This window comes from Lineus longissimus, chromosome 11 (genome assembly GCF_910592395.1).
Source record: "Lineus longissimus chromosome 11, tnLinLong1.2, whole genome shotgun sequence".
In the NCBI taxonomy this organism is placed as follows: Eukaryota; Metazoa; Nemertea; class Pilidiophora; order Heteronemertea; family Lineidae; genus Lineus; species Lineus longissimus.
The window spans coordinates 16,290,483-16,316,403 of NC_088318.1; the positions used below are offsets into that span (position 1 = coordinate 16,290,483).

Consider the following 25,921-nt stretch of genomic DNA (forward strand, 5'->3'; position numbering starts at 1 on the left):
GTTGGAGCCAGTTTAGCAGATGTGGTATTTCACAACGTGACAAAAAAACAAGACCACAATAACAAGAAGAAACAGAGTTTAACTACATGTTTATATCTTTTATTTCTAGTCATGATACATTTTTGACTATACAGTATTTAATAATACATGAAGTTTTAAACACAGAAATCTCTGTCTCTTTGACACTTTTGCTGCAGAGGACGTACTGTGCACATCATGTCACATATGTCCCCATCACCTACAGGTTGTTGTTGTGCTGTGCTGTGCATTTCATATGTCTATATGACCAGACAAAACGATAAATTCAAATTGCTAAATACTGCTTTCAACCATGAAGACCATGGAGGAAACGTACACCGGAATTTTATTTGGGGAACTGGTCATGTTTGACTGTGTGATAATATGATTCTTGCACAAGTGTGACCTGTGCAGATGTACTATGAAATGATAAAGCCACATATTGGCAACTTCATTTAATGCCTGCTGGGCATTTGATTCAATAATGGAGGAAATAAATGATAAATGAATAATGAAACATGTTTACTTTTGACAGAAGTGAGTGAAGACCAATGAAAAATGACACTATACTTAGGATCGTGCAAAGGGTATCTAATGACATCTTGACCACCAAGGATTTTCCCCGCCTACATTAAAAGGGGAAAACACCATGAGGGTCATGATTCCTTGTGAAGAAAAATGATTTGGGTTGATCAAAACACAACCTGTTTGAAATACAATGAAAGTTGGATCGGGCTGTCATCCGTCGATTGAGGATCCTAGCCAGACTGATCAGGGGCATGGTGGTGGATGAGATGAGTCGTACAGGGGAATCAGTGATTAATGGTGGATGACAAATTTGATGATTATTTCCCCCAAGAACAACAAGCCCATGTTAGTAAATGATACCAATCACCAAGAGATATCTGGCATGTCAGGTGTGAAATGCTCCCCACTTAACAAGCAGCCCTAAGGAGTCTTCTCATTTATGAAAGCTGGTGTCACCCAGAACACTGCATGACTGTGCATATACTCTCATTACAGTCAGGCAAATAAACAGGTTAAACGAATTGTAGAAGACATTACTATAACTTCAGCATGAACTAATTTGTTTCGACAATTTCAATTCGTTTTGGTTAGTTTTGGGTTTCATCAGTATAAACCCTGATGGATGAGGATGGGTGACAATGAAGGAAGAGATGATAAGAACTGAATATGAAAATGAAGACTGCTAATGATGATATCCATGGAGATGAAAATGACACCCAGTGAATGATTCATAGAAAGACAATTCTATATTCCAAGCAGAACTCCGAGACCCATTTGCACAAGCTGCAAACTCATGGTCCCAAAAGCGCTCTGAATATTAATTTCAACATTGCTGTTCCGTAAACAGATATACTAACACTATAAACACCAAGTTTTAGTTAAGTTTCATAACTGCACCAGGGCATTGTGTATAACTGCATTTCTATTTTCCTGGACCACCAGTAATTACAAACGGCATACCCGGTTAACAATTAAAATTTCATTTTCAGCCATCCGATATAAACCGTGTAATTGTAACATCTTAGTCAGCGACAATACATGTACGTCTCATGGGCAAATCACCTTTTGTTATGGAACAATAAGTTATGAATCTGTTACAAGGGGGACAGTGAGTACTGTCACACCAGGTTCATAATGTGTTGTTTTTTTCCCGCTGCAATTATTGCAAAATGGTGGTGTAGAAAAATCAACAATATTAATTACGTACACGCGGTATCCGTATTACCAAGAATTGATAAATAATAGTTTTTATTGATCCTTGATATAACTAGTATGGTTATAAATACATACAACAACACAAATTGAAATAAAACAATTGATGCGAGCCATGCATGATATATGGCCATTTGAGGATAATCAAAGAATTTGTTCAAGTTCGAGGTGTTCGAATTCACTTGCACAATGGACTGGCCTCATCCCTCCCCAAACCACTGAGACTAGTGGTGGGCTTTCAGGAAGTTTCAACAAAGAAGCACAAAAAATCACATTCCTCTCTTCACTTCCAAGAAATATATAGACCTGAAAAAGGAGACAAAATCAAAGCAAAAACACAGGCAACAAAATGAAATGAAATACCCTTTAGTAACAAAGGAATATGACCAATAGACTCTACTTCCGGGAGATATAGCATGCTCATTTTCAAACTTGATTCAGTCGCCCACGTACCAAATACTTGACAGTTCGGAACCTGATATATACATCTATATTGTCTCTTGCTTCAACTCCTCCATTTGTATACAAGGTGTTGGCGATATATAGAAGTCCTTTTCTTCACTTTCGATTTGTGCCTTTTCATGTGGTTCGGTGTATCCAATGTTATTGACACAAAATTTAGGAATAATGATACTATTTTCGTCCATTATAGATGTCGCCGTTGTGTATCCAGATGCTCCTCCATTAATGTGTCGTAACCGTGGTGACCTCATGCCAGATTTGTGCTCCTCTGAAAGTGATAACACCCAATGAATACTAATAATAATATAGATACGAAATATTTTATGTTTTTGTAACAAAAAGACAACAAAGATTTTTTTTTAAAGTCGAACACATAGTTTGCACTTCCGAGCCCAAACAATGCGGAAATAACTTTTACGAAATCCATAGACTTATAATTCAGCTCAAGTTTTGCCAAATACCTCCATATTCATGAATGTCGGCTTGTCACAAAACGTCAGCGACTGGCAAACTATGAGGCCAAGGAGCCAGGGTAACTTTATTCATGTCAAGAATATCAACTCTGGGAACTTTTTAAGGATTCACCAACTGAATGAATAATTCAAATATAAAAGAAACCAATCACTTTCACAACAAAAAAAAAACGACATAAATGTGCCGAAGGAAATAAGCAGCATTTTATTGAAAAACTTACAACACCAATAGGAATCAACATGCACATCGATAAGCAAGCATACAATTGAATAAATAGGCAGAAATACAAAATATTGCACACACTAAGACATATATGTAATGTTTTAAAACATGTATAACAGATAAAGTAATGACAATGTTGTTGCAACTAACTTAGAAAAAAAAGTTTTCTGTTAAGAGTTTCACCCTTTAAAAGGTTTTTTCAAAATAATAGGTTTTGAAAATTTAGTTAACCAAACTGTGTTTTTGTGATGGCAGTTATCATAACATCCCCCTTTCTGTATTAGGGCATCGAATGGACAAATGAAATATTTGAGTTGAACCTAGTGCAACGTACAGGCCGCACAAAATTCATATTCGATGACAGAAAACACCCTATCAAAATATGGTGTCTTCAACAGACCATGAACTAAACTAAACTAAACTAAACTAAACGTAGACAGATGATACCATCTAAAAGAGACGTCAAAGACCTTTTAGACAAACATCAATCTCCTGTGACATCTGCCAAGGAATAGATAACAACAACCAGATAGTCCTCACTGATGAGGGAAAAATACGGAAATAGGAAGGTAATAAAATCTATATGACCAAGTTTATCTCTTGACATGTCATCAGAAATATTTCCTGGACATAATGGAAGAGGATGACTACACAGATATAGTAAGGATGGAAAGAATATTCAAAGCAACAGGGAACTATAACCAATTTCCATAGACCATATCAATTTTAAAGATCATGGTCTTTCCTATCAAAACAGCATCCATACATTTTCTTTATGAATGGAATCAAATGCTTTGTTAATGTACCCTTTTAATTTTGTTGGCATCAGCTCACACAAATGACAGGTTGCCTGTCTTAACGTCCAATTATCATGACAATTAAAAAGGACCCAATTTTGGCAAAATCCAAATGCAATCAATTGTTTATCCCAAATGCTGATAAAATAAGAGTGTCGGTCCTAAATCCGAATGCAATCAATTGTTCATCCCAACTCCTGGTAAAATAAGAGTGTCCATCTCAAATTCTGATGTATCCAATTGCTCATCCCATATCCTGGGAAAATAAGAGTGTCTTTCCTAAATCCGAATGCAATCAATTTTTCATCCCAAAAGCTGGTAATCTAATGCTCTTAGCCTGAAGTAAAAGAAATAGTGGTTTCGAAAGTCCTACCAAATACTATTCTATACCAATTCAAAAGCAAGAAGAAGAAGCACACATATCATGAAGCTATGTTAGCAACGTGCACACACAATTAAGCAAAGAAATGACAGACATAATTAGCACACTTGACATGCAAATACGAAAAACACTATACTATAGTTATTTTTTTCATGAACAAGTAAAGTGCTTCATCTGAATTTTCACTTGTAAACATTATCACTGAATATGTTCTAAGACATTGAGTCCTAGGAGAACTTCGAAATCCACACCATGGTCGTCAGAAGTCGTGACAAAATTTGCAGATTTCATACTCGGTTATAAGCATGTGCATTGATACTGAAGGATTTGTAAACTAAACACTCAATAATCTTTTTTGCTATACAAAACATAGTTGTCATACTTGTCTACGAAACATTGCAATCATCATCCCAAATAAAAGTTCAAAGCAAAAGTCTTTAATATTGTTCAAGTTCCTAGTATCATTAGTATTCTAGTGTCAACTGCAATAATTCACATTCAACATGTTCAGAACACACTTTTTCTTGGATAAGTTTTCTCTCTCCAATATGGCCGCCCTAGGGAGAAGTTCTATTTTTTAAATTCTGTTCATGTTGTACCTCCGTCTAATTAACATCCATTCGCTAAAAAGTTGAAATTTGTACTTATACGAGAAATATCCAGTTTCAGCAAATTCGTATGAATAATAAATGCACTGCAGCATTGTGTATAACTGAATTTCTATATTCCTGGACCACTAGTAATTATGGATGGCGTACCACTTTAATATCGAACATTCAACTGAGTCGTGGAAGTTTGAACTGTGGAAGATTTCCTGCGTTCCTGATAATAGTTTCTCAGACTTCTCAAGGTCATAACTGAAAAGTGCAATGCAAATATGGTGCGGGTTAGTCGTGCAAGAATTACAAAACGTTGTGCTAAAATCACAAATACATTAGCAGTGCAAGAATGGGTCATTCTATTAAGAAGAGTACTTGTCAGCCCTAACGGGGTCTTTAGCAGAGTGGTTCTAATGTAGATGTATGACTGTTCCAGTGCAAAAATATACTTTACACTATCAATAAATGATAATATAAATAATGCTTCTCTCTGCAACAATAGACCAACACTAATCCTACCAAAAAAATAATTCAGCACAAAGATATAAGACTAGCGGTGTGAATAACTTTATTTGTAATTGCAAAACTAAACCGATAAATGGAAAGTAACAATGTTTTTTATGGCAGACAAAATGAGACAACATGGGACCTCTTCTGCAGCAAGAAAGACGATATTCAAAGAAAGTGTTGTAAACACAATGAAGCATTCTCTGAACATGCCATAATAAAGTTTGAGAAAAGAACATTTCTTTTTTCTGAACATGTAGAAGTCAAAATAAAGGAAGATGCTGAACGAAATTGTGATCAGACTGATCAGATTCAAATTAATGAAAATCACACAGCAATTCCCAGAACATGCAAGCAAGATTTGGAATAAAACGAAATTCGTTTTCATCACGTGAATTTTTGCATTCACAAGCCAAAGCACCCCTAGCTGATTTAGACAACATTTTTCTACCACTTGATAGCAGAACAAACGACAGAGATCCGAACCATGCGAGAATATAAAAACATGACAGAAATTCAGATTCATCAAAACAAGTATGCATTATATTAATCTATACTTGATCAAAATAATAACAGAATCCGCTAGTCATGGATCGCTTTACACACAGTGCTTGTCCTCACACATCATGGGAAAATTAAGACAGGATACAAAATCGACAATTTGCCACTTTCCAGATTGACTCCTTCTGTGACCTATTATGCTGAAATCAAATGGCCGGGCACTTAAGGAATCAGCCTTCAATGAATATTGCATCATAGTGTTGGGGTTCCCTATCCTGACAGGTTATCCACTTCAACAACTAGAGACTGACCACATAAGTCAGCCACTAATTGCCTTCTAACCAAGCCCAATATATGTAGTGCTCCAATAGAAAGCGGTTTGTCAGATCTATGTTCCCTGCTGCAGGATTGCAGACCAAACACAGCAGATGGAGAGGCATATTGTGCACAGAGATGTTCCATGACTAGATGGAAAGCCACATTGTGCGTAGAGATCGGCCACGACTAGATGGAAAGCCACATTGTGCGTAGAGATCGGCCACGACTAGATGGAAAGCCACGTTTTGCATAGAGATGCTCCACAACAAGATGGACAGCCACATTGTGCATAGAATACCAGGATAGCTCACATTTACAATGGACTAGTGCACCGATTTCTTGTCTCGAGCTGTCCCACCTTGTAAAGAAAAGAAACCTTTCTCCTTGCAACACGCAATGCTCAGCGATGTATCTGCAAAGTTTCAAAAAGATGAAAGCACATATAGAGAAAATGACCCACACGTTGCCTGAAGCACTCCACAAATGTATGTTTGAGGTCGCAGCGACCTGTGATCATGATTGCATGCACAAAAAATTGCTTTTTTTCCGTGCTCTTAGCAGGTACCTATGGCAAGAATCAGTGATTGCAATGACCTGCGATCAATGACAAACCAGCGGTGACTGATTTTAGGCAGATGAGATATAAATTTTTGATGACCTTTGCAGGCCACAGCAATTTAAATCACCCCTTTTCACTGGATCACTACTGGGAGTGAAAAAAGAGTGGAAGCGAAGAAATTAATCAGGCAAAAACTTTTATTTCTTATAAACTGAATAGTCCATTTTTAGAGCAGTCCTGATTAATCAAGCCTCAGGTTGTCTTGGATTAGTCATAATTTTTTACAAAACGTTACAAAAATGAGGCGGCTTAGAATGAAATAGTGAAATAGCAGCTTGGTATCTCTGACATGCCAATTCTATGCCATCAATTGAATTACTCGCCCGAAGATCAATATGAAAAAGTTTGTTAATCAACACCAAGGTACTAACCTCTAACCCACAATACCCAATTGGTGTCTCAGGTTATCTGATGTAGGGAATAGGCCAAGCCAGTAGGATTTCAGTGTCAAAGGTCATGGGTTCAATCCAATTATGGAAATATAATTATATTTCTTGTCCAGTTGTTTGGCTGACGAACCTTATTAATCGGGAGTCTTCTGGTTTGTGTGATAAAGCACGAAGTTGGTGATTGTTGTGGGTTGTATATTTTTTTTCGGTAAAAACCTTAGTCATATCATGCAAGTGTGAGCAATCTTTTCCCAAGTGATCTTCGGGTTGGGGGGTTAATTCAGTTGGTTAAGCTTTAATCACATCATAAGTCGAGGCAGTTCTTAAGGCTTGATTAATTATCTGATTAATTTTTAGGATGAAAGTAGGTTTTACTGTCTTTTAGGCTGATGTCATTAATTACCGTAACTTTGAAGTTTTTACAAAAAGATCCAAGAACAGAGTAAATGGAATCTCAAAAGAAACAAAAAACCCAAATGATTAAAATCTGATAAGGCCACAAAATTCAATGCACAATTTTATAAATATATTTTGAACACCATCAAACATGTCAAACGCACAAGTTTTGTCAACTCTGACCTGCACTAATAATCGCTGCGATGTGTGAGGAATCAAAATTTTATCAAAAATTCCACCTCAACATATTTTTAATGATAAAATAATAGAAGTCAAAAGTAAAAAGACAACAGAACCTAATAAAATCAATTACAAAATCATACTAATAAACAAAGTGTGTGATGATTAAAAATGATAGACATAACTGATATGACGTTCACACATGTCAATCACTTCGCTTTGAAACAGCCAGAAATGTTTGCCTTCATTTAAAGGTTGAAGAAACAATAATATGAAAACTTTAAAAAATTACAAAACCTATAAATGTGATTAACGTGAAACAAAGCCAAGGCCTAAGCAAAACTTCACAGGACAGTGCTACAATACATTACAAAGCTCGATACCTCCACTGCAGTGCTTAAAAAAACAGCCAACTAAGCAGATCCTAAGATTTAAACCTGATTTACATCCAAACAGTTATAAAAAATGCTCTAATTTCAAGGATATTGAAAAACTAAAAGGGAATATCATCAACGAGGGTAGTCTGGTTTCAATGAGGACAAGAATTTACCAGATTCAACGGACTAAACCAAAGTTTGAATGGGGTGGTATGTATATAGGGATGATACTTTGATGGCTGTCATAATTTCAAAATATTCTTTGGACTACTCTCCCTTTAGCAGTTCAGTGATTCTATCAAGAATTCAATCACCACACCATCTTCAATTTTTCTTCTTTTGAAATCACCCAAGTCTCGTCTCAGTGTCAAAATATTCCCTCAATAGAACTTGGAAGGAGCCTCACAGCCTAGTGTTTAACACTGCTGGCTACCACGCAAAAGGTCAGGGTTCAATCCCGGAAGAAAACAGGATAGTATTTCTTTATGAACTGGCTTTCAAGGAACTGAGATTCCTGGCTCTTCAGTCCTTCGAATGAGATGTAAAACGAGGTTACTTGTACATGTTGTATCTGGCCTCTCTGCCAGGGCAGGTTAAACATCCAAGCAAGTGAGAAACATGAGTTGCTTGTGTGGACTCTACCTCTGGCGATGTGGAGTCACTAGACCAATAAATCCAATTGGCGCCTAACCATAGTGGCACGGAAAATGCTCATCCACCATTGAGGAGGACTACTCCCTAGAGAAAATCACCAACAGAGGAAATACTGAAGAGGAAGAACTTGGAAGAAAGTTAGAAATTAGGAGGAGGGGGACCTCTGCATCTGTTTAGGATTCTGATGCTACGGTACCAGCTGCATCACCATTCCCTATGAATTAGTAATTGCCCAATAAATAATTTTGAAGAATGTTAGATTCATTTGCCAACAATAAATGATGACCAAACATCACAGCAGTGGAATGAAAATGCAACGATGCTTTGGTTTAGTTCAACACTTTAATGCTAGGTGCCAGCATCAGTAATTTCTTTTCTGACAAGGTCTTTTTTACTGATCAGGGCATGGTACAGCGGTTTAAAGATCTTCCCTAAATGAATAGGTTCTGGGTTCGTACCTCACACTGATCAATTGCTTGTGATCTGCACAAGGCACTTCATTTCAATTGCCAGAATTTTAAGCTGATTACTGTTTTTACCTCATTCGGACAATGTTTTGTCCATGCTGAGTTTAGGCAAGTTTCAAATCATGCTCGAACCTGTCAAGACTTGAATGAAATGATTTTTAAACGCCTGTTCAGTTTTAAAAACATTTTCTACGGACCAAACACACATACTACATACATGTATGACGCCAATGACATCAAAATTGTCAATAACTGAACAGAATGGTAAAGTGCAGACAGACAAGTCAGGGTGAACAAGCAATTAGAATGATTAGTGGATATCCAGCTCAAACATATCAATCTAAGATTTTCAAAGACATCAACTTAAGATAAACCAAATAGATACCTTTCAAACTTTACCAAAAGCTACAAGACTTACACAGCAAAACCTCAAATGGAGGTTGGACACGACGACACTTTGACACGAGGAGACAAGACTTGGGGAACTTACCACAAAAACAACTGTGGTGTGTTTTTAGACAAGAAATGGCTGTGACGTTTAAATGGTGGTGACGGATAGGGTGACAACAGAATCTTTGGTATATTTGGTAGAGGAATTACCCGCAGTAATTCTGCTCCATGAGCTCATCCGCAGGTGCCGAGCCTTCTTCAGGCAGCAGATCTCGTCGCAGAGGATCCTCCGGAATTTCCGCCCGACGAGACAGTAGATGAAGAAATTGCTGAACGAATTGAAGACCTGGAAACAGTCGGAGACAGTGTGGGCAAGAATCATGTCGAAAGACTGCGTCCCCTGATACATGTCCTTGGCGAGTAATATCGTTGTGATGGCAATCGGTGTCTCACAAACAACAAACATCGAAACGACACTAACTAAGTTCAACGTTATTCCAGAATGACTGTTACGGTTGGACGCGTTTGTCATCATCATGCGGGATTTCCGCGCGTTCGTCAGACGCACAATTAGGGCAATATTCATGATGAATACCCCCAGGACGGGAATGATCAGGTTCAGTAAACTATCCACGGTGTTGTAAATTACGTTATAGTTATGATTGTTCATCATATCGGAGGGCTCAAAAGTATATGATGTCGTATTTGTGATATTAGAGTATACTTGAATGACACGCATTTCGAAGAAACGGGGCATATTGAATATCACAACATACACAAGTAATCCACAGACTTCAAAAGTTGCTGTTTTAAGGTTACAAAGTCTTGATGCCTGCAGTGGGAAATATATCGCAATGCAACGATCCACTGTCACTAATACTACCATTAATACGGCATACATTTTGAAAATCTCAGTTAATCCATTTGAAAGGTACATTGTGCGGGTGAGGAATTGAAAGTATGCAGCAAGGCTTGAATTGTCTGGATGATATGCTGATGCCGTCATGAGAACCTTTGTAAAGAACATCGCAGCTAGCAATCCATTGTCAGCAAGTGCTAGCATTTGCAGAAAAAACGATGTTGATACTTTAGACTTATCATGACTGAGAACGGCAATGCACAAGAAGTTTGTAATGAATCCAAGGACGCACAACGGACCACAGAAGTAGACGTATCCATAATAGTCATGGTAGGGCAATACCATATTAGGCATCTCCGTCCCGTTAGCCTGGCCTGAGCCGTTCATGCTTCCGTCCTCGACTTCTATCAGCATGATTGCCACTGTATTTCACAAGATGGGTTGCATGTAATCGACACCAACTGAGGCTGCACCCCTAATCCTCATAAAACGTTACTCCTTCAATCTGTATCTCATTTCGACAAACACGAGCTGAACCAATATCCAATATCAATATGATGTCTCATCAGAAATTCAATCAGAAAGAGCATGTTTTAATCCAACTTCCAAACAGCAATCATGTTTTGACACAACTTCCAACTAGGAATCGCAAGTTTTAATCCAACTTCCAACCTGAAATAGCAAGTTTTAATTCAATCCAATATAGCAAGTAAGATAGCAATTAGTTCTAATCCAACATCAGGTGAACGGATAATCCAACATCCAGTTTAGAATAGCTAGTTCCAATCCAACTTGAAATCAGAGTGGAATGTTTGAATCCAACATCCAAAGTCGTATGCTTATCCAGCAAATTCCATTCTGCATACTGTTTTGTTTCCCCCGTTCTTTCGTTCTTGTTTTTGACACCTGAAGTAGTTAATATCTGGAAGAAAATGATGAAATTTGGGGTCAAATGTTAATCACAGAGGCAATTCTTAATTGCACAATGTATAATGTGGAAGAGCTCAAACTTTGACATACAATAAGCTTGTATCAGAACACAGCCTGTTTGGAACAGCCAACCTCCAGTTGGATAATGTAGACACGTATTGGGGAACATGAAGTATATCAATCTGCCAATCAGTTTGAATGGTAGCATTGGCTTATCCACCATTCAGTTACATCAATTCACCATCCAAATTGGATAGAAAAAAACCTTTTCTTGGTTATGTCAAAAATCAAACTAAGAGCAATGAATTATCAACAAATATTAAATTAAACTGGAAAGGAATCAACTTGATATAACCAGATATAACCCAACATCCAACTAAACTGTGAAAATAGCTTGTTCTAATCCAACTTCTTAATAGCCTGTTCTAAAACAGCTTCCTAATAGACTGTGAAAAGAGTCTATTTTCATCAAACTTCCAATTAGACTTCCAATTAGACTATGAAGAAAGCCTGTTCCTATCCAGCTGCCAATTAGACTGGGAAGACATCCTGTTCTTATCCAGCTGCCAAATTAATTAGGGTTCAAACATGTCAGAATACGATAAAGCAGCTAAATGCCATTTTGAAAAATAATCGTTGACATGTTTGAGATAACTATGGTAAAATATAGCTCGCAGTACCCTGGATCTGAAAACCAAAGCTTTTCCCTCCAAACCTTTTGTTGAAACTCAAGAAATAAAACATCACATTTAATGCAAAAACTTCCTTGCAGTGCGTAAGACTCAGAGTGCCACAGAGGATTTTTTTCACTGTGGGAAATGACGAGATTACATACAACTTCTGATTTAGCAACATATTTTCAAAATCTGCAAATGGACAGAATGTCTGAGCAAACCCACTTGAAACCTTGCAATCCAGTCCTTCAAAATTCAAAAGGCGTACTTCGAACAGCTGCAAAAATACAAGAGTAATTTACCCACAGATCAGACTGTTTGCCCGGGATGGTACCGGTATTCGGCAGACAAGTATGTTTACAAGATCGGGTCCTTCAAATTTTACATAGCTCAGTTTTATGCAATCCGGTCCTTCAAATTTCAATTGGGATACTTCGGACAGCTGCAAAAATACAAGAGTAGGTCTACCCACAGATCAGACTGTTTGCCTCGGATGGTATTCGGCAGACGATGTATGTTTACTAGATCTGGTCCTTCAATGTTTTATGCAGGTACAAGGATGAACTATATTCAATTGACATAATCAATGATTGGGAAAATCGTTTACGAGAAAGTGGCCATTCACTTCAAATAAAGAACAAGACCCAGCATAAAGAAATGAGTTAATTGGGGCGGAAGTCTGTGAAATTCATGACCGTATCGTTATACATTCTGACCATCAGCAGTATACCTGTCAGCTCGAGCATACAAGATGACATCCCAAACTCTTAGAAATAAAGGTTTTAGAGGTTTTGAAAACCTTTAACATATTAACATGTTTAATGGTTGGGAACGGTACCCCTTGTTATAGAGAGTGTTTTCATGTTGCAAAAATGCGCAAGAATTATTGTCAGTCGAGATACCCGTAATTATTTACCCTGTTCAAAGGCGCCAGACTAATTAAGTCTAAAAATCTCCCCAGCGCTGACCCGGAGTCTTTGGCAGAATACTAAATACATCCCAGAAGACTAGAAGACAACAACCTCAAAGATATGGCAATGCACTCTCTCATTGTATGTATGTGATGTAGGATGGCTGAGCTAGTTACCGAAAAGACACTGATTGGCTAAGCTGGCGTATCAAAAAGTTTAAAGAAAAACTGCTCTTCAGGCACATTTCAACTTTGCACAGAAAGAGTTTTTATGTTGCAAGGAAAATAAGGATGTGGGAATGAAATTGCACAAGAGGCTATATCCAGAAATAGGGAAGAATTCACACTCAAGCAGTTCCTTTCCGGCAGCTTTTTACACTCCTTTGGGATTTCATCCCATTTAGACATGGTTACAAAGAGTTCTTACAATGCAAAATTAAGGCGCAAGGGAAATACCACTGTTGTCGAGACACAAGTTATCAGTTCTCCTGTTCAAGCCTCACGACAAATCAAGTCCCAAATTCTCCCCAAGATTATAATCGACTGATTACAATGCATTCCCGAAGACTTACTGACAATGACCTCAAAGACAAAGAAAGCAGCATGATGTGTCCAACAGATTGAATTGGCAGAAGACATCTCCCTTGGGCACAAACAAAGCAGTAAATTTCTTAGAATTGTATATATGACGTCATTCTCAGACTTCTTAACTACTTTGACTCAGCACTTGTGTTAATCAATTTTATCTATGTAGTACTGGCAGATGCACCAATGCTTTTAATTTCTCTGAATCATGTAACTGGCAATACCCAATCCTGCAGTGGTGAACTTAACACAATGAAAAACAACCATCCGTATCTATTACGACACCAATCCTGTGCATTAATTACTATAGATAATAACCAGCCTGGTTGAAAGTCTACATGATAGTTATGTTATCTTTGATATTCGAGTTGGCATTTATGCCTCGATCATAACCAGCTGGTGTTATCAAAGGCAAAAGCATCTTTGAAATATCACTGTTTAACCCAATAGATCCCAACAATAGAAGTAGCTTTTGTGTTGAACAGAATGATAGATTTCGTTCAAGTCTATTATTTCGTTGAACAGAATGATAGATTTCGTTGAAAACCGCTAACTTTTAATCATAGTTCTCACAAGAACAATACACCATCCCCTTCTGCTAAACAGATTTGATGTTAACAAGAATATTCTAAGTTTTTATTCATTATCATTATAAAATGTGTTAAATTCGTATCATCAACTTAAAGCTTGGTGTTGGACAACATTTGGTGATGACAACTTTCGAAAAACTACAAACTATAATTTTTTTAGCCAAATCTGTTGTTCTGTCAGACACAAAAACGAATTTCTGTTGTTAGGTTCTGTTGGTTTAAAACATTAATGTCTTTTTTTATTGCATAATGTAGCACTCTCCGCTGGTACAGAGGGTCTGTTGTCCATATGGAAGAAGACAGACTCCCCAAGAAGCTGTTGAACTGGTGCCCAGAAGAAGTCATTGGCAAGAGGAGAAGGATTACCAAAATTATAAAGATTACTGACTCAAATACGACCTTCACAGCCTGAGTTGTAATCACAGGACAGTGAAAATTGTGCTAAATTTGAACCATTGCTACTTTAGATACTCTCAAATTTGAATCAAGGTCTTTAAACACTCCACTTAAGTTAATGGAACACGTCAAATAAGTATGAAATTATATCGGAGGTCTCAAATGGCAGTATTAGTTTGAATCAATGGCAAGATTAAATTTCCTGTGCAGGGTTATTACTAAGTGCTCTCAAAAACTCATGGGAGTACTGTATCAATAATAGACTTTATTAACTTGACAAACATTTGAATTGTGATATTGTATGACTTGGAGTGATGTCAAATTTTATCAATTGTTCTGCTTGCAATGAATTTTTATTGACAGTTTTCTTTTAATTTCTAATTAAAAAGAATAATGATTCAATTTTAAATTATAACAGAAAATAAACAATTCTCTGTCAGCTTTTAACCATCATCTCTGCTTTACCAACCAACACTGCCCACCATCAACAAATCTCTGTGTTTACCAACCAACACAGTCTAATATTAACAAATTTCCAACTTTATCAACCCACCCTGCCCAACATCAACAAATCTCTGACTTTACCAACCAACACTACTCAACATCAACAAATCTCTGACTTTACAAACCAAAACTGCCCAACATCAACAAATCTCTGACTTTACCAACCAACACTGCTCAACATAAAAAAATCTCTGTTTATGAATCAAAATGGCTCTACATACCTTTCCACAAAAAAACCCAGAAAGAAGAAGTTTTAAAAGATTCTTTGACTCCAAATTCTCCTATCCTAACCTTTCACACTGAACAACATGAATAATATATAAACTATCAGTAACATCCACAATATTGCCAAAACTACCTACATAAACTGACTCTGTCCTTGAACATGTTGAATGACACCTGCATACAAACCTGAACCAACAGTCCGGTCAAATTTCCACTCGCACTGACTGCCTCCTTTCTATTATTCTGATTAGTATCCTTTCAGATTTATTTCAATCTCCTAAAATTAAATTTGATCCGATAAATATGTTTCGGAGTTCATCAGAACACTCGCTGTTACTTTTAAACTTGTTTCCTTCCTCCTGCGTCAGCCCACAAACAACTGTCGTTGCCGAAATCACCAACTAAACATCCGTTGTGAGTTTCCTTGGAAGTATTGTTACGTCGATGATGACATCGCCGATAAAATCCAAGTAATTCCAAGAACAGTGAGCAGCTGACATGGAAGCGATAACCGCGTCAACAAAGACGTCAGAACTTTCCACTTTACTCGATTGGGAATCCCCAGAAAGGGATCAATCCCAAGTTAAACCCAACAAAGAATCAAATCACTTGTAGCACGGACGAGGCACTTCACATGTATGGAACATGTGTGATTCCTCGAAGCATCGTTGACGATGAGAGCCACCTGCAAATGATCGATTACATTAGCGGCGCTTTTAACGATTTGTAGGTTTTTCTGTGAAACACTGGCATCAGCTGTTGGTCAACGGAGATTGTTGGGCAGCAATCACAGATGCTGACAGTCACGGCAGATCGAAAACCTGCAAAACATTGATTGTGGAATGTTCTTATCAACATGTTTACATGACAATATCTATTCGATGATCAGAACAAGAAGCAAAGCTGGGATAAAGAAGCTTTTTCATTTTTTTGTTGTTGATACTCAATAAATCTTTGAAATTGAAAAGGAATCAGCTAATTAAACCTTTTCTGGTGTATATCAATCAGAGATATATGAAGTCATTCAGATAATTCATTATATAGATCTTCTGCAAGATATATGGAACTAGCAATATTTTGGCATTCCTACAACATTCCTTAAATACATCAGGGAGCATTTGCAGTCATACGCTGGAATTGCTGAGAAATAATCGACCATGATTGCGAAAAGCGTGACCAGGGTTTGTAATCTACCTCAGATGGGTTGCAAGAATGTGGTGCTTAATTGATGTTGTCAACAGAAATAAAAGTTTTTTTTCGAATTTGACACGGGTATCACATGCCGATGACACAACTCCCAACATTTTTCAAATAACTTACTAAACGCAAAATAGAAAGCACATACTGAGTCGCTTGGGAGACAATTCGAGAGCCTCATATTCAGCCCCAAATAACATGCTCAATAAGGAGGTTGAGAACAGTGACTTATCGCGGATCTTTATACGTATACAGATAAGGATCCAAGAGGGCAATTTGCCAGGAGATGGTTGACCTTGAGGCAGAGAGTGCTCTTGCACAAATACATCTACTTTGTCTGAGTCAAGGAGCTCAATTCTTGAGAGAACACTTTACCATTCATACAAGTTAGTGGCCGGCCCATCGTATCTGATATCAATGATTGTTATTTCACTGTTGTACAGGGTGTGAAAAATTGTCTTGCTTGTTTTAAAGCAGAAGAAATTATTTTGAATTGTTTCTTTTTACAGAGGACTTTCGCAGTAAAAGCTAGAGGTTAAAATCCGCATGTACTGCGATAGCAACATGTCTGGGAGAACATGGAGAAAAGAAACATGTCAGAACTCCTGCCTATAAACTGTCATGAACATAATAGCTGCGCTTACACCACGAAATATTGGTGGACCAATTGCACTTACACCACCACATTGCCGCGACAAATTGGTTCGGCAATCCATTGCCGATACAAATTGCCGAGCGAATTTGTCCCACCAAGCTTGATGGTCCAAATTCGCCCGGCTTGTTAAAAGCTCGGCTTTGTCGTGGTGTACGCGCAAATGGATCGGCAATTAGCTAGTTAGATGGTTCGGCTCCAGGCGGCGCTTTCGAAATGGCGCTTTCTGCGCATGCAGTTTATTGTTTGCGCGCCATCTGTAGCCGGATTTTATAACTAGCTGCAGCGCTGGTGTAAGCGCTTGGTGGATTTTCGATGGTGCGGCATTGGTTCCCGAACCAAGATTGGTGGTCCATTTTCAGGTGGTGTAAGTGCGGCTAATATTTTAGCAAACATTTTGCATCAAATTGATTATGCAGTAGAACAGTGATACACAACGAATATCAATGAAATATTAATTCATATCAAGTTATGTTTATGTGGATACCATCCAGTGCATTCATTGCAACTCTCATGGGAATGCAGATTTAATCACTTAGGAGCCTTGGTCAACATCCAGCAATAATTTAATCACGGTTGATGCAGTAGTTCTGCAGCTTTTCGTGATTGCTTTTCTGGTGCCTTTATCCACCTGGGACAAAAAGCAATAAAAAAACTATTTTGTTGATTGGTGATCAAATGAATACAAAACTATAGGTCACCATCATCATTATAAGTAATCATCATGTTGAAGTTGTGCAGTATAAGTCGCCAATAGAGAATTAAAGCAACTGTCTACCTTTATAGGTGATCATCAGTCTCCAATAGAGAATTATAAGCAACTGTCTACTTACATAAACACAACACTTGAAACCCCAGTATGAGCATTATTGCTGCATGGAATAAGGTATATAATGTAAAGGGACCTGTCTAGAGTCTCACTCCGGCAGTGGGGAACAAAGCAGCTACCTCATGACCGCTAGTTAGAGACCTGAGCCAGGATAATACCACAGTGTCTTCACCATGAATACGTCACCCAACAACAAAAACATTTGTCCACAGAGAGTTGTATTACTTCAAAAAGTCAGAAGTCAAAACAAAGACTTTATCTCATAATTGATTTACCCTTTAACTGGCTTTTTGAGACTGGCTTATCAAAATGAAATTTAAAGCCAATTTTAAAGTTAGATCTATACGAATTTTATGACTGTTGTAAGCCAACATCAAAGTGAATTATTTGATTCAAATGAAACAATTGATTTTTTTTGTCAGTTATATTATTGGATTTATTCAAAATGTTTGTGATGCCAAGAATGACAAGTTGACTGTATTATGTATGGGTAGGCCATTAGCTGCATCTCTTGCATAACTCTGTTGGTCGACTGGTCTGATGAACTCACCACAGCGCATATTGCCTATCCAATTTATTCAACATTCTTTTGCAAAAACTATTTCGAGTGCCAGCCACACGTCACTGGTGGTATCTACGTTCCCGGGGTTCTATGTTCCCTGAATCAGATGCTGCCAAGAAGAAACAAACTTTGAACAAAAAAAGCCTTAGCAGTTTTCGTTCGGCGGCAAAAAATGGACAGTAACATAATAGGACCCTGGTAACAGACATGACAGACACGATTGCATGTCGAACAGTAATATCTAATTTGAGCTCATTGCTTTATTAACTGTTTGGTAAACGTTAAGTGCTCGTATAGGATGTATAGTGAGCAAGCCTTTATTAGCATTAGTCATAGTCATTGTTTTCATCAAGATTGCTCCGAAGACAATAAAGTTATAGACAAACACATATATCATATTTTATGGAGGGAAACGTGACATATTACTGATCTAACAATTGTAGATCTATCATCGTTTTAACCATTGATGTTAATGACCATGAATACCAGCAAAATGACGGAACTCTCCAAGCCCTGAGATAAATAGACCTGTGTGACTCTGTTATGTGAAAACAGCATCCCTGTGTAGACAGTACACATAAAATACATGTACTACAAATGCCAATTTTCAGCAAATTTGTATACATAATGACTGCTCTACAGCATTGTGCATAACTGCATTTCTATTTTCCAGGGCTGTAACGTTGCAGGGCAACAAGGGAACACAGCAGACAGAGCTCATAGCCACTTAAACTTACACTCTCAAGTTCCTACTATACATAAATCCATACTCTTACAAGACAAAGTTACAAAGATAGTGTACATATCTTGATATCCACATGAAGTAGATAAAGATGGTACCAATATCAATTCATCTTTCACAACCTTAACCTTGGATAAAAGTAAACAAGTCTCTTGAATTGTAACTAATGGGAATTCACACATAATTGATGATACAAATTGAACCTCAGTAATAATACAAATTGCACTTTAGTATTCATAAATCTCCAGCAAATAGAAATAAATCAATCTGTAAAATATGGCAAGTAACAACCATTAAGCATTCATGGCTCACAGGCGACGTTACAGTTTTGAAAATAAGAACCATAACTTACCCCGGAACGGAAGACCGCAAACATTAGAAGATGATATAGAGTATTAAGATGATATAGAGTATTAAGTTGAAAACTCACAGTGGTGATTAAGAATGCCACAGGATATGGTACCAGAGATAAACAAAACGTCCTGGGGACATTGTTCTCACCTGGGAATGATTTGGTGGTAGATGAAATTAGTCATAGAGGTCAAATTGACTTTTTACCATGACAATAGTATCTGATATCTATCTAATAGCAAGAGTAGACGCTATCAATTCTTGCTCATTGTGATCTGCCACAACTGATCAAAAAATTGTCAGAGTCGAAGAACACTCTTGAGCAGGGGATCAAATATTTCAACAAAAGATGTCACTTACCTACCATGAGACTGAGAAGTCAGAAATGTTACAAAGCAGTTTAACATGTTGAGCACTATGACTTAAATTGATTCAAATTATAACTAGAACAATTACTTATCAATTCTTGGACAAATCCTGTTCCTCCTACGTCATAATCACAGCAGAGTGGAACAAATTTCAAGCAGACATACCAGCCAATTCACTTGAAACGAAATTAATAGAGGAGGAATTTGCAAATTTTAGGCTAAATACTTAAACTTATCAGTGATTTAGTGTATGAACCAAAGGCCCATGAATTAATCACCCAGTATTGACAAAATCAATGACTTGTCCAAACTTGAGAAAGAAGTCAAGTGTTATGCCCAAAAAATCAATTGGAATATATGTAATCAAATATATGTCAGCAAGTGAAATCAAATAATTGCCAACATGTTAATGTATTGGAGAGGAGTTGATATTTCAACTTGTTTCAGCCAAGTTGCAGTACAAGCACAAACATGACAAACAACACTCTCTGGCAATGTCTTTGCAAATCACCATCCCTCTTTGAAGCAAATGTCATTTTTTATGTGTAGACTATTTCACGGCATATATCTTTGAAACACCTCCCCAAATATGTACTTTACAACTGAAAAGAACCTTGCGTCTTATGGGTAATGGGTAATAGGTAACCTTATGATGATTAGGTAGCAGGTTACCTAGTCACCTTCATATCAAAGTTCTCCATTACAAAAGAAATAGAAACCGGCCTGTGTGGCCAATATATAATAGTTAAGATACTGCAGCTGGACCATTAAATGCTGATTAGAATCCAAAATGGCCACCTGTCCCTATTTGCAGTAAAAAGTCACAAATTACTGCCAAGAGGTACATTTTTAAGTTGCTCATGTTACTAATAACTGAAACTGCAAACAGCCAGCTCACTATCATTCTTTCTTAGCACACCATCTTTGGCAAAGTAAGGCGAGTTAATGAAAACATGGTCAATCGATCAACTTAATTTAAAATTTAATCTGTGCAAAGCGCACTTTTCAAACAACAAGAGACATCTGCTACCAAACTACCAACTGTGTCAGAAAAATCATGACAGCTAAACCAAGCTTTTGATTGATTAGTTTTGGAAGGAGACTCTGCATCAACCGAATTAAAAAAGTGACACCTCAGGCAACCATGTCGAGTTAACATACTGGTAGGAGATCCCCGATGTAAAATAATCTAAAGAAAACAACATTTCAACATTGAACATGTTGTATACAATATTTTCGATTGTTGCATTTACATTTCAAGTATTTCCATTTGAAAAACGCATTTTGGTTTATACGAAGGTCAAAAGACGCAGTAAGGTTCAACAATTGTTTTACGCAGTGACAGAATATTGTCGAGCAATGAAGCCCAATGAGAGAGCATTTTTGCACTTGTAGATACCCTCACCGAAAGGCAGTGCACTGAAAATGACTGCATCACACTGCTTTTGACTGAAACCCCCACTGCATATGACTGTCTTAGGCATATCATTTTTTCTTAATATTTTAAAACCACTGATTTTGACTGAAAGACCACTGCAAAGCACTGCCACTTGCATATCATTATGAACGACGTATTTCAAAAACACTGCCTATGACTGAAAGACCACTGATTTCCACTTCTCCAACTCTGATCGAAACCCGTGGCATTTTCAACATGACTGAAAACCACTGCTTTATGACTGGTGAGATTAAGACTTGATGGCAGTGTAAAGCAGTGGTAATTGCAGTCAAATTCAGTGTAAAATATCACCCATAATGCAACCTGAGACAGGATGCTAGTATTAAGTTTGAATTTGATAGTCAAGCATTCAAGAAATCATGGTAGCTCTTCATATTTCTCGATATTTACCCGAATTTCAATATGAGAAGAGGGGAGTTTTAGTCAGTTTGAATTGGAACACATAAGGAGCCAAATGAATGCAAAAAGGGTAATCTAGACAGACAATGAAGTTGTATTTTCAGCAAATCAAGAAGGCTGTAGGCCCTATAGGTGTTGTAATGCATGCATACACTGCAAGATATCTGCATGTATCTTCATGCATCTACTGTAGGCCCTATAGGTGTTAATTGTAATGTATGCATACACTGCAAATTATCTGCATGGGAGCTCAATACACATCAATCAGTAGATCATTATTCTACAGGCCGCGTGCAGTTACTTTATTTGGACGTCAATTTGATCTTGCTTCAATCCCTGACATCACTGACAGTAGCTATGTGCCATGTGTCGTTTCAATTGTCTAGTAACCCATCTGACCACTGTCATTATGACAAAGTTTGCAATGACGTAGGTCAAGGACGTGAATTTGTCATCTTTTTACTGTGTCACGTCATCATGCAATGGCGATGTCCTCTATTTGTGCAGATGACGTCATCACTGCCATATTGGATGCAAACACACCGTCTAAAATAGGACAGCAAAAGTAACAGTTCGCTAGAAGTTTTTGCTTTTTCGAACAATTTCTTTGGTTGTCATCAGCACAGAGGGGGTCACGTCCCCAAAACCTCTCTCGGCATCCGTGCCTGCATGCCATTAAATAAATTATTCATATTAACACTGAAAATGACTGCTCCCTCCAAGAGGTTTTGGAAATGGCAGTCAAAATCAGTGGTGTTTCAGTGTGGATTCAGTGTGCTGCGAAATATTTAAATTAACACTGAACCCCACTGCCAGCCCTGTGCATGATGCATAGTGGGGAGTCATTTTCAGTGTCAAAAGCAGTGGAAATCAGTCAGCCTAAATATTTAAATGAGCACTGCTTTTGACTGCCTTACCACTGATTTTGACTGTCTTACCACTGCTTATGACTCCCTAACCTCTATTTTTGATTGCTGTATAACTGTATGCTTTGGTATTGCGTGACTGAAAAACACTCCCTATGACTGCTTTCCACTGATTTCAACACTGCCATAAAAATGTGAGGTAACACTGCAACCTGACTGAATCCTGACTGATATCACACTGCTTTTCGGTGAGGGTAGACAAGAAGGAGAGTTTTGGAATCAGCGCTAGCCAATGTAGTCTTCAGTGTTGTTGTGATATGGTAATCGTAGTCCTTGAAATGATCATTGTTGCACGATCCGGGCCATCATTGCCATAGGGCCGAGCTGGTCAAAGCTGGACTTGGCTTCTACATGCTGTATTCAGTCCTCAAAGAGTTGTCATCGTGTTACCTTATGTCAAGCGTTTGAAAGCTTGTTCTTGAAATAGGATGGCTACTCATCAACAGAAGAATACCATGACATTATTAGCACCGACTAGGTTAAAGGCCAACGTCGTTCGTTGAAATTTGTGATTGAATTTGAAGATTCCAATAGCGTAGATGGATACTAAATATAGATTTTAGCGTTGCTGTTGTGTAGACTGAAAAACAAATACTACAAATACCAAGTTACGTAAGCTTATTCCTAAGCGTAACAACTGCCCTACGGCATTGGGTATAACTGCGGATCTATCTTCCTGGACCACCAGTAATTACGGACTGCGTACTTCTTTAATGTAGCAGATTGCATGCATCTTGGTCACAGCTTCTGCATCATTACCTCACTTCAGAAAAACAGCCTGCAAGGTGCATTAGACATGGCCTGCTTGACTTCATTCACTAATCACGCTTGCAATGTTCCCCCTCTGCATTTTCATCTTTTTAAACCGGATTGAGTCACCGTAATCAACAGTGTCTTTTTCTTCACCATCAAAGTGCTTGAATTGCAAATCTTCGCAAATAAAAAGCTGTTGAGCTTGGAGAAGAACCGTGTCTAATCAAGACAACATAATCATGGAACACGGCAAATAAAAGAAAAATTAATTGACTTCAAAATATCAAGAACGAAGGTTTTGTCCACATCTATAATCTGTCCTAACATACAAGAGTCAGATGCATTCGATCCTCCCCTCCCACATGAGCTTACCAGTGGGAGCTAAAAACTGGCCATTAAAACAAATTTAGGAAACTCTCAAGTTTACCAGGTTGTCCATCTAAGTTCTACACGTTTTAAGTTTCATACTTATGAAGCCAACCTGATATATACAAAATGTCCCACTCTTTACAATTTTAATGGAATACTGGGCATATCGTGTGACTAATTTAAACTTTTGGTGAATATGGACAGAGGGATGCCAGCGAAATATGACAGCCTATGAAACCAATTAGGGTGAAAACATCATTTTTCTTGATACCTGACGACATTCAATTAAGTTTATGGTGTTTTAAAATAGAAAATCATACTTCACTCGCTGTTGATATTGGTTGTCTCACACATAACCGCTTGAGTTGTCATTTCTCCAAACATCGTGGCGAAATGCCCTTGGTGTAAGGGTACATTTAAACTAAATCCATTATTGCGGTATTTGGCGAGACACCAATAGCGACTGTGAGGAATCAATTTCTTCTGCAATGACATCTCAGCCAACTTCCCATAAATCACATAGATCCAGTTGATCGAGTCCTGTAGTAAATCACTATTGATTCCGCTTAACGATCAACTAATCCCTCATCATCAATTTGATCAACTATTTACACAAATTTCTCCTGGTTACCCAATCCCGTGATACCATTAAGCTCCATTAAGTGTAAATTGAATTCATACGAAGTTATCAGGAAGGTTGGCCAATTCCATTTTGAATAGGCAACCAAAAAGGATGACTGCTTACGTTGTCTCGTCGAGATAAATGCATGCCATTTTATAATATTCAGTTTTTTCAAAAAAATTTCACTTTCACATGTTTCATTGCCTCAGCCGAACTAAATAATGATGTGCCATTTTAAACAACCACAAAATGTGAGATTTGTATCACAGCGACCAGCAACAGTTACTGCCAGGTTTTGTGACAAGCTCCCCCAAGATAAATTATGTTTTGTCTCATGCTGTAAAATTATCAAAGGTCATGGCAAAATATCTTTCCTTTGCAGGGCATTTCTATTCTATTCATAGGCTGCAAGGGTATAGCACCCATTTTGATCACTCAAGAGCGGTGAGCTTAAAATGCCAGGGGCAGATTGATGGATTGGTCTTTTATGGAAATGTATTAAATCTCACATCAATACAACACTAAATCCCCTTATCGCTATTGACCCTGAACCCAGAGAGAACGATTCCTTGTCAAGGTTAAAATCTCAAAACCCCATAAACATCGATGACGGAAACCTTCAAAATATATTCGGTGAAAGGGTCAGAAGGATTTTTAAGGGGTACGTTGTTTTGAAATACCGGTGGTGCAAGAAAATAGAAATGCAGTTATACACAACGCCGTAGTGCAATTAGTCTGCAGACGAATTCGCTGAAAGTTAGTATTTCTAGTATTTGTACATTTGTCTACACAATGGCAATGGACTTTGCAATAACTGAGATTTGTGAAAAAAACTCTAGCTCTTCTCATGCCCTAGCTCTGGTTAGTTTTTTTCAATATAATGGCCGTACGTGGAGCTGAATTGTAGTTTGGATCGATGATCCTCGCGATGACCTTGAGATGACCTTGAGATAACCATGTGTGATTTTTTAATCAACATGATTAACCAATGATACAGCGTATTAAAATGTGCGATGGCAGGTCTCTCATGGGAATAAATTAATGTGAGATTAGGTTTACTCTCAGCTTTAAGTGAAAACCTTAAAGATTTCAAAACATCCCGTCTCCCTTATCTTGCTTACAGAAACCGACCTGACTGGTCTCCAGAGCTTGGTGGTGCCACTTGAACTTTCAATGAATCCAAAATGGATTTAAAAATAGCATATTTTGATGAAATATTTATACATCAGAGGCAGCCCCCACACAGCGATGATATAAGTGACATTTAAAAGCTTACTTCGATAAAAGGGAATATTATTTTTTGAGTTCTGAAGAGCAAATGCATTTGGCTGTATTACTGCATAACAATAATGAAGAGACTCAGTCTGCCTGAAGCTTTTTTCACGGAGCTTATTAATGTGCATTCCACATTGAAAATGTAGCATCACTCTGATATGTCTGATGAGCCTACACCATGCAATATAAATGAGATGAAATGTGTCTGGAATTCTATTTTAAAGGTCAGCTCGGCTTCTTTAAAAAATCTTT

General features: G+C 37.7%; 2 protein-coding genes across 4 annotated transcripts in view; both read right to left on the minus strand.

Annotated features, from left to right (window-relative positions):
* Positions 1–25,921, minus strand: part of LOC135495312 (protein FAN-like) — a 137,043-nt gene that overhangs the window by 12,651 nt on the left and 98,471 nt on the right. The gene's annotated exons all lie outside the window — the stretch shown is intronic.
* The window catches only part of LOC135495337 (FMRFamide receptor-like), a 94,819-nt gene continuing 68,992 nt past the window's right edge, over positions 95–25,921 (minus strand). For 2 of the 3 annotated variants that reach the window (XM_064783821.1, XM_064783822.1), the window contains 2 exons: positions 9,703–11,273; positions 95–2,488 (listed from right to left, as the gene is read on the minus strand). In XM_064783821.1, coding sequence (XP_064639891.1) covers positions 2,247–2,488; positions 9,703–10,765 — 1,305 coding nt within the window. In that variant the 5' untranslated portion in view covers positions 10,766–11,273 and the 3' untranslated portion in view covers positions 95–2,246. Of the gene's footprint in view, positions 2,489–9,702; positions 11,274–15,351; positions 15,970–25,921 lie in introns of those variants that run through there. The other variant, XM_064783820.1, reaches the window with a different exon arrangement.